General features: G+C 39.6%; 1 protein-coding gene across 2 annotated transcripts in view; it reads left to right on the forward strand.

Annotated features, from left to right (window-relative positions):
* The window catches only part of THOC2 (THO complex 2), a 78,376-nt gene extending 71,555 nt beyond the window's left edge, over positions 1-6,821 (forward strand). For both annotated transcript variants that reach the window (XM_019540181.1, XM_019540182.1), the window contains exons 34-39: positions 978-1,115; positions 1,739-1,808; positions 1,905-2,062; positions 3,075-3,151; positions 3,256-3,303; positions 6,226-6,821. In XM_019540181.1, the coding sequence (XP_019395726.1) occupies positions 978-1,115; positions 1,739-1,808; positions 1,905-2,062; positions 3,075-3,151; positions 3,256-3,283 (471 nt within the window). In that variant the 3' untranslated portion in view covers positions 3,284-3,303; positions 6,226-6,821. The remainder of the gene's footprint in view (positions 1-977; positions 1,116-1,738; positions 1,809-1,904; positions 2,063-3,074; positions 3,152-3,255; positions 3,304-6,225) is intronic.
* Positions 6,822-10,070: the final 3,249 nt, after the last annotated feature.

The raw sequence follows: 10,070 nt of genomic DNA on the forward strand, positions 1-10,070 counted from the left end.
CACATTTACGCTTAATGCAAGGATATGACATTAACAATTCAAAAAAATAATTCTATAATGCTTGTTTTTGCTTTTTCTTTCCCTGTCCCAAAATGGTCAGTATATTAAAAACAGGCCTGTTGGGCTAAGATGTTTCCATTAAGAGTGACTGAGATGTACTTCTCTTTTAAGGCACTGTCATTCTAGTATGCCAGCCTTGCAAAACAAACTGGCAAGGATTCGTGTCTCCACTTTTGTAGTTTTAGCATTTGGGGCCTGAATGAGATGCCACCATGCTTGTGCTTCTTTTTACGGTAGTGTAGTTGGAGAACTCATTCATTTGTCATGGCATCTTCCAAACAGTTAACAAACATTTTGTAGTTTAAGAATACTGTTTAAAGGCAATTCATATACCTTAAGAAACTGATAGTTTGCTGCATTTTGTTCATGGATTAGCCAAAATTAGCAATTTCTTCAGATGTTGGTGTAAAAAATGTATAATTTTAGGGCAGCTGTGCCGGTTAACCAAATGAATCAACAGTTACCAAAGTAAAGTGATGTTATCGTTAGTGCTGAAAGGAAAGTCAGCATTTCCATATATTAAGTGTCCCCTAGTAAGGCCAGGTATGTGCTGGCAGCATCAACCTTTATTGCTTTGTGTGTGTTGCTATGGGTATGCTGGTTTTAAAAAAAAGAAGAATGTTTGTTTTTAGTATAACAACATTTTATCTTCTGCTCAAACCAGTGCTGATTCTTCTCCATGATGGAAATTGAAAAATTGCTAGGTTTTAAATTGACACTTTTAATAAGCTTTGGAAAAAATATACCATAATACCTCAACAAATGGATAAACTAAGGTCTTTTTCATACTCTTTACCTGTGAAGTAGTAATGTTTATCTTCTACTCTTTACGTTCGGTACAGTAAATAATAGATCTTTTTCATGTGCACATGTGGCAAGACCCATTAATTTTCAGTAATATTGCCTTAATTTAACAGCACTACATTAACCACACTACTCCAACATTGTCCAAGAGTAAGGAGAGAGAAGTGGACAAGAAAGATTTGGACAAGTCAAGGGAAAGATCCAGAGAGAGAGAGAAGAAAGATGAAAAGGACAGGAAGGATCGGAAAAGGGTTTGTGACCTTTTTTATGAGCTAGCTTAGAAAGTTGGTACATCCATGAATAACTTCTGACATTGAGACTGCATCTGTACTATCAAGGACTGTGCCAGAAAGAGTTGTCAGTGAGGGACAGCATGACTGCTTTCCTCATGTTGTATCCTGAAATTGCGGTGCTGGCCACATGCCAGTGAATTCATTCTCTTCTGGTGTGTTTATTGGTGCATGCCCAATGGCAGTCTAAGGGAAGATGCACTGTATCCATTTCAGGATGTAAAACACGCCATGCCTGTTACTGTGGTCCTTCTGACAGTGCAGATGTGCTCTAAGCTATAAAGTTAGTAATGGGTAATTCTGTCTACAGAAACAGAAGTGACTGACCCTCAGCTGCGTTTATTCTTCATTTGCTCTATTCCTAGCTTGAGGGGTCAGTGTTTGATATTATCATATTCTAAACTGTACTTTATTATTCTATTTCAAGATGATTAATTCCAGAAACTTTAAACAACCTTCACTAATGCATTTATCTTTAAGCATTTTTAAAATGTAGCATGTATAATGTATTACAAAACAGATTTTTTTTTTAAAGAAATCCGCATGTTAATGTTGTAACTTTCTGTAATTATATTTGGCTTTAGGATCATTCAAATAGTGATCGGGAGGTGCAGCAAGATTCAACCAAAAGGCGCAAAGAGGAAAATGGAACAAGTACGGTTTTTTAATTTCACTTTTCTGTCCTTTATTTCATTTTTCTGTTCCTAGGTGGTTATGATTTAATATTTGCTTGTTTGTGGTTTTTCAAAGCTGGTTCTTCCAAACATAGTAAAAGTGAAAGTCCCTCTGACTCGCCTCGTTCAAATGAAAAGGAAAAGGAAAAGAACAAATCAAAATCTTCAGGGAAAGACAAAGGCGATTCGATTAAAGCTGAAAAGATGGAAAAAAGTTCCTCTGGTAGCAAAAAGGTAAAAGGAATTAAATTGTAGACATTTTCGTTGAAACATTTTGTGCTAGTTCATTTGGAGTTTAAAAATAACTTTTGGTTGTCACAGTATGTTTATGGCAGCCTGGATTAGAGACAGATATTGTGAATGGCAGGGGCTCAAGTGGAATTTTTGGCCAGCTAGCCACATTCACCACATTCACAAGGCACCTCTGACAGGATGACTCCTGGGGGCAACTCTTCATGGCAGCAGCAACAGTAGAGGCGATGTGTGTCAGAAGATACTGAGAAGTTATTTTTAAGCTTCCAAATACTGTAGTATATGTTTGTACACTGTAAAAAAATAGGTAAAGGATAAAGACTTTCTGTGGAAAAAGGGACCTTGCTTAAGTATATCTTCTGCTGAAGTTACCATAGCTGACTAAGAAATATGTAGGACAAGTTTGCTTTTAGCTGGCCCATGAAATGTGCATGTTATATAGTTTGGGATTAGCTTTGCTCCTTTAAATGTAAAACAAGCTGATTTGACCCCTAGCACAAGTACAGATCTCTATATAACTATGTCTGTAAAGCCACATGAGCATCTCTTTAAATACTGGCACAGTTGTCTCCTCAATATGATAGTTTTCAAGGGTCACAACTTTGAAACAATAGCGGTTACTGTAGCCCTTGTATGTACCAGGTATTTGAAGATCATTGTTTATAGTATATCATAGTGTTAAATTGATAATTGGAAGCTGCACTTACAAGGACACATAGTGAATATTAGAGTAAGCAAGGAGAAGTTAAGATATTCAGGAGAAGTGACCAGCTATGCTTTTTGAAATAAGGATGTGCATACTACATTGCCTTTCAGTATTTGATAGCATCTCATTTAAATGATCACTTTTAGAATCCAGAATTTATTAACCAGCCCCGATGACTGTAGCTAGCATAGTTTATCATTACTTTTTTTTGTGCAGTCAGAATAATTATTTGCCAATAATGATGGAGCATAGTTTTTAAACTGTTTCCCGGCAATGTATTTTTTCCAGGAGTCCAGACATGATAAAGAAAAAACAGAAAAAAAAGAAAAACGGGACAGCACAGGAGGGAAAGAAGAAAAGAAACAATATCCTTTTTATTATCTGAAATACCTATGTTAGAAAGATAAAGTAACATTATTTTTAATTTTTAAGGGATTAAAAAAGCATTTTTCCTTAATGCCTAATCCACTCATAAATCTTCAGACAAGCACAGATAATGAAGACTGTTTTGATCAAGGTAAGACTTATTTTCACAAAATGGATTGTATCTGGATTATCACTATTGCTCTGGTCTCTTTTATTATTTGGCAGAAGGGCCAGAATGGTTTCTCAAAGGTATAGAAACCTTAGTGGCAACCAAAAGAGAGCTCCCTCGGGACAGAAAAATAAAGGACACAGCTGTTCCCTAAGCTGTTTTCAAGGTTTTCCACAAGTCCCACTGTAACAGCAGTGCCAGGGCAAGCAAGGAGTGTTGCAGGGTAGGATTGCAGCAAATGGAAATGTAGAGATTAGGGTCCTGCGGCAAGGTGAAGACAGGCTACTGTAATATACGCGGCCTTGGTATCGTCTGCTTGCTGCAGACGATCTCTTATTAGTGAGTTAGCACCATATGGGATACAGAATTATTTGCAAGCACTGGTAAGTTTCATGCTATACTTTTATATAGGCTTTGGTCCCTCCAAAGATAGGACATTAAGGGAACAATTTACGTATAGTTGTTTTTCATCTTTACAGCTGGACAACAACTTCAGAATATATTTTTGTTGCCTACATTTCAAATTGACTTCAGGTTTGAGTTGAAATATAAGCTGCGTTTCCAAGAAAAGCAAATTAGTCTTCCTAGCGTCCTCTTCCATATGCATACCATTTTAATACATTTTTTAATTTAATCCAATAAAAGCTGTTAAAATCAGGCCTAGTTCTGGAATTCAGAGCTGAAAGCTAAAAATCAGACTAATTCTGCTGCTTCATGGTATTTCAGGAGCCTCAACCCACCATTTGTCTAAATTATTTTCTAGGGAGCGAAGAAGGGTGGTCTCTTGGATTGGAAACCAGTCAATCCATCTGACTAGCCAAAGATGTTACCTGTCACGTCCACCCTCTTTGTAGTGGGTGGGTTTAATTCTGTAGAATGTTTATTTGAGGTTGGTAAATATTAGCACTGACTGATTAATCTTCAGCAAATTTATTCAAAGAATGTAGCCTTTCTCTCTCTTTTTACAAATGGTCCATGAGCAGTTCGTAATTATCTCCCATTTGTTCTCCATTCAGACTTACTTGATGAATTGTTCCTGTGTCTAGATTAATTTGAAGCCTATGCATTTGCAGAAAGTGAACATAAGGAAGAATTTGGTTGAAGTAGACTCTTTTTTTTTTTATGTTCAGTTAAATGTTTCTTAGAGTTTTTGAGGTATCTGCAAAACAAGATACCTCACCCCTTGCGTGCCACTGAAATTATTTCCCTAGCTTTCTATGCAAGCCAAACCATACAAGCGAGAAGCTGCTTTTTGCTGTGTTGGTCTAAGAACATAGGCAGACACGGTTCTTTGGGTAAATCTTGTATCTTTTATTAGACCAACTCAAATAGATGATAAAAAAAGTTGGATACAAAAAATTATGGACTAAATATAGACGTGGGATTTGTGACACCTTATAACTTGCTTAACATCTGACTCCCCAGACACTTCTCCACTTATTTACCAGCTACATTCATCCCCCCAACCCCCAGGCTGTCTCACCCACTGATTTCTCAATTTACATCTTCACTGACTGCCTTTCTTGCATGCAGACCAGCCTCTGGCTTCTTTTCTCCTCCATCCATCAAGGAAGAGCACAAACCAACTGCAAAGACTTCCTCAGCCTGACAAAGGGTGTTTAAACCCAAAAGCTTAAGGGTTTTCTTGGTAGCAAAGAATATGCTGCTACACTGTACCAGTTAGTGGGGCCTGGGAGAAAGGAGAAGTTGCCTAGAAATTACAGTTCAAGCTGTTTTGGGACTGTTGCTTTTTTTGTTATACCATCTGAGAAATAAATGGAGGTATTGTGAGCAGTCCCTAGATTTGCAGTATTTTTGGTTGTAGTCATGTTGGTCTAAGGACATAAGCTTCTTTGGGTAAAGGTGATATCTTTTATTAGACCAGCTAAGTAGTTGCGGGGAAAACTTCTTTGCAAGCTTTCGAGCACAAGCGCCCGTCAGGCATAGGGAGTCTTTCTGCTGTTCTGAGATCTCCGAGGAATGTCTATCTAATAAAAGATATCTCATCTACGGAAAGAAGCGTCCCAGATTTGAATGTTTAGGAGTTGATGGGATCCTTATTTTTACCCTTTTTGAAGAGCCCTTATTTTATTGCATTCATTTTCCCTCTTGGTCCACCTGAGGCCATGCTTGACCTTGGAATGAGGCTAAGCATAACAATTTGCTTCTAAGAGTTTTTGGGAGGAAGGGTGCCTTAGCAGATCATGATCTGTGCCTGGGATAGTTGCAGTAAGCTGAATATGGCACAGATTCACTTTATATTAACAACTGAAATGCATTCCCATTTGCCTGTAAAATATTGTTTGCGTGTCGTGGTTTAAGAAACAAACATTTTTATGTAAATGCCAGTTAAACATCACATTTTTGCAGGAGTAAATTAATGGTACATCTGGCAAAACATACTCACCTTACTGTCTTTAATTTGCATGGCTAAATATGCAAAAGCACTTTTACAGCCACACAGAATTGTGGGGGCTAATTATATTTCTGCCGAATGCTTAACTGCTTCTACTACATTCTTCCTAATGTGTGTGAGATTTGATTCACTGCGTTTTATTGCTCATGTCTCATTTAGGGATATTAATCTGTTTGAAATAGTGCACTTTTACAACAGCTTTTGAATTTTACTTTGACAAGTCACTATTCCTTCCTTGTATTTTTATCTAAGTTAAGCAAGAGTTTTTATTACAACCCAGTGCCTGATTGTGTTTAGTTCCATTAGTGTAGTTCTCATTACGCAGTAGTAAACTGCTGTAATTGTCAATAAATCAGAGTAGCCAATTAAACTGTTTCTCATTTTTCCTCAGTCTTTGGCTTGTGAATGAAATCAATTCTAGTAAGTTCTGAAACCCCTAGCTCTTTAGAAATGGCATCAAAATTCATTGGCTTGTGTATTTATTGTAGGTGAGGTTGAAATTGGAAGATATTCAGCTGTGACCAGAAATGTATTTTCCAGAATATAGATTGCACAGAAATTTGTGAATGAAGAGGACCCATCTGCATCTCCTTAAATTATTCAGTTCTCTGCTTTATTTCCCCCATGCTGAAGATTTAATTGTTGAGTTGTACATTACTGTATTTTAACTTGTTGCTTAGTTTCTTACACATTTATTTTCAGTACCTGGCTGAAAGTGTTACCTATTCCATATTTTAGCACAATGTGCTGCAAACAAACAGTTGCCATAGTGCAAATGAGGTTTCATGTGTACAGAGTTCCACTTTAGGTTGTCTGAATACTACCTGAATTTAGTAATTCTTTCAATCTGAATTGCATTCTTTTAGATGTTTGAAAATCACAAATAAACAGTTATTGAACCTTTTTTGAATTTACCTCATTTAAACTCAAACTCAGTTTTTATTTATTACTTGGCCTGTTTTTAATATCAGTGACTAAAACCAAGTGGGAGCACTGTTTTCATGCAACGCGTAGGAATTATTTGTATATTATGTGTACAACGTTTACCTGTTTAAAAAAAAAAAAGGAAAGAAAAAAAAATAAACAACCTGCGCTCCATTGTCCCTTGCCACACCTTTTGTTTGTCATGATGTTTTTAGATAAATTGGAAAATACTCTCTTCAAAACTGAAATAAATTAGGTTTCAATTCTACAGCTACAGGAGCTTTGTATCGCTGATCTTTAGTCTGAAAAGTTTCACAATGACATTTTAAAAAAAAAAAAAAAAGAATTTTTTTTATCTGCTGAATTCTACCAGTGTAACCTTTTTTCTAAATAAACAATAGTTTTCTCAATGGGTCGTAAATCATTGTGTGTGTGGTGTCACTTTATTGGTCAAGGGTAGTACTAATGAAGCTTGGTGTGTAGACTTATTTCCTCCCTTAAAATTCTTCTGTTATGACTAGATACGCTTTCAGTTTATCTGCTTTTCAGATCAGGTCACAACAGCTGGAAAAGACGCACTAATCGCGTATGTCCCTCTCCACTACAGACCACTCTTGTCTGTTGCTGTAGATCGGGTCTCATGCGCGTGAGTTCAGACCTGATCTACAGCAATAGACGAGACTGGCCTGTAGTTATTAATTAGACTGTTTCAGTGATGTCTGTAATCAAATAGATCTACTAATTGACCTTAACCGTGAATTATGAAAAGCAACCTAATCTAAATATCCTCTTTCAAATTCAGCCTTCCTTATCCATCTTCAGTATTTTTCTGCTCTGTAAAGAAGAGGATAAGAATTTCTTTTTGTATCAGAAGAATGTGTTGAAGATAAAGGTTACTGAAGGGAGTGGTCTTTACTTGCCTGAGTATTGAAACACAAATAAAAATGTTCAGGATTGGCTGTTCCGTATACATCAGGGAATGAATCCAGTAAGTGCAGTGACTGAATTGATTCTTGTCATTTAACATGAGCTTAATCTCATTATGTTAATAGCAGTAATCTGTTGGCGTTCTGCCTTTAATTCCACATTTTTTTTAAATTTGGTATTAAGGGTCTTGTTCATTAGAGATGCCACCATATCACATTCCTTCTAATATCCTGCAGGAAAGATAGCTTAATGGTGGGTTGTTGTTTTTTTTTAATGCAAGTAACATTTCCAGAGTAATGTTACCTCTCAAAGCCAAAAATAATTCAATTGCTTTAAAAAAAAAAAATGGCGTAGTCCTACGGTACTTTTTCTTGCTAATTGAACAAAATGTTGTAAATGTTTACTAGAAACATGCAGATACTGCAGTTTAGCTATGGCTGATTTGGAAATAACTGTGAATGTGAGAGGAGGGCTTGAAAACAATTTGATTGATGACTGGGTAACTATTAGTGTTTCTATTGCAGGATACAATTATAAAACGATAGTTTTAAAAATATTATTAACTAATCATTACATAAGTATTTGATCACATATGCCAAGTGTTCCAAATCCAGATCTAAACCAGATGATTACGTGATTTATTAGTCAAAAGAGGTATGGACAGAAAACTCTATTCAAAAACAACTGCACTAAAAGAACAGAAGTTGTCAAGGAATGATTCAAAGCTGGAAATGACAAGTTAAATTTACAGGCACAATTCTAATTTTGCCCTCTTGTGCATGCTATAATGCCTTATTTAGAGCATGGGATGATGGATGCTGAGTGAACAGGATGGCTCTTTTAATGCTCCTTAGTGTGCACCCTGAAGCTTTGTTTAGAGCCTAATCCAAAGCACATTTGCTTCTGTTGACTTCACTGGGATTTGAATCAGGCTCTTACTAAATGCTGCAAATGACCATGGAATTGAATCAGAAATATTCTTCAATTTCCTGAGGTCTATACTTATACTAAATTGTCCCTAATACATTGTTAGGCTCTCCACAGATCACAGTTACCTTTTGTTTCCCATAGATATTGATTTCTGTAGATTTAATCAGTGAGCTTGATGTCTTTTGCTGGGTCATTCTAGTTCTGACTCAAAGCCCGTTAAAACCAATTGCTTTTAGATTTCTTAGTCTAATGATGATAAGATACTGACTTCTGCACTCTTGGACTTAATTTAATTTAATATCCTTTTATATGAAGGGTGGAGTGGGCAGTAAGTTGCACGGTTGGCAGCCCAGTGGTTGCAAGTTTGAGGCCATAGCACAGGGGCAATTATTTAGGGCAGCTGGCCATTTACCGAGTTTTGGCAAGCTGCTGAGGGCTGCAGAGGTAGCCCTGCCCCTTGGCAGGGGCCCCACCCCCTGGTTGGCATCTTGGGACCAGAAGCCTCACCCCCTAACCCAGGGTTGTGCAAAATACAGCTCACAGGCTGGATGTGGCTCACAAGGCCATCCTATCTGGCCTGTGGGGTCCCTAAAAAAAATTTGAAAACTAAAATTTACCTGTCCTTCCTGTCAAAAATGACAGGAACCAGGGGCAGTAGGACCCAGGGGAATCAAGGGAGGGGCCGCTCCCCCCCCCGCACTCATCATCAGATTGTAGCCCGGCCCTGCACCAGCTCCGGACTCACCCGTGGGGGCTGTGCTGTGGCAGCAGCAGCTATAGCCTCCCCACTTGCTGCACTGGGCAGCATTTGCTGCTACTGCCCACCCAGAGCTCATGACGTGGTAGGCAGTGGTGAGGCTGCCACTGCCAACTCGGCTACCCAGTGTGTGAGCTCAGGGTAGGCACCAGGGGCAGCAGCAGCAAACACTGCCTAGTGTGGCAAGCGGAGAAGCCGCAGCTGCTGCTGTTGCGGCGCAGCCCTGATGGGTGAGCCTGGAGTTGCGCGGGACCTGGGCTGGCAGCAGGGGCGGGTTACAAGCTGGTGCTGAGTGTGTGTGTGTGTGGGGGGAAAGCGGCTCCCCGTCCCACCCCTGTGGCCGGCGCCCTGTGCTGCAGCTGCTCGCAGCCCGCGTGGGGCTGCCTGTGCCTGTTCAGGACAGCCCTGTGCAAGCTACGAGTGGCTGCAGCAGGGAGCGCTGGCCATGGGGCAGGTGAGGGGGCACTTTTCCCTGTGCTCTGCACCAGTTCCTTCCCTGCCAGAGAGCAGGGGTCAGGGCTGTGTGCTGCCCGTCGCCTGTACTGCGGGGCTGGGGGGGCACTGGGAGTGAGGGGTTGCGGGAGCACAGGGCCTGCACTGGTGACCTGGGACCAGTGCCAGTAGGGCCCAGAGCAGGGCGGCAGGAATACAGGGGTCCCAGCCAGCTCTATGGAGCTGGGCCAGCACCCTTCCCCCCCTGCTGGTGCAGCCCAACCTGACTCCACAGACCCCTGCCTGCCTGTACCCTGCTCTGGGCTGTGGGTGTGGGTGGAGTGAGGGAGCATGTGCATGTGG

This window comes from Crocodylus porosus, unplaced genomic scaffold (assembly GCF_001723895.1).
Source record: "Crocodylus porosus isolate Cpor-Errol unplaced genomic scaffold, CroPor_comp1, whole genome shotgun sequence".
In the NCBI taxonomy this organism is placed as follows: domain Eukaryota; kingdom Metazoa; phylum Chordata; order Crocodylia; family Crocodylidae; genus Crocodylus; species Crocodylus porosus.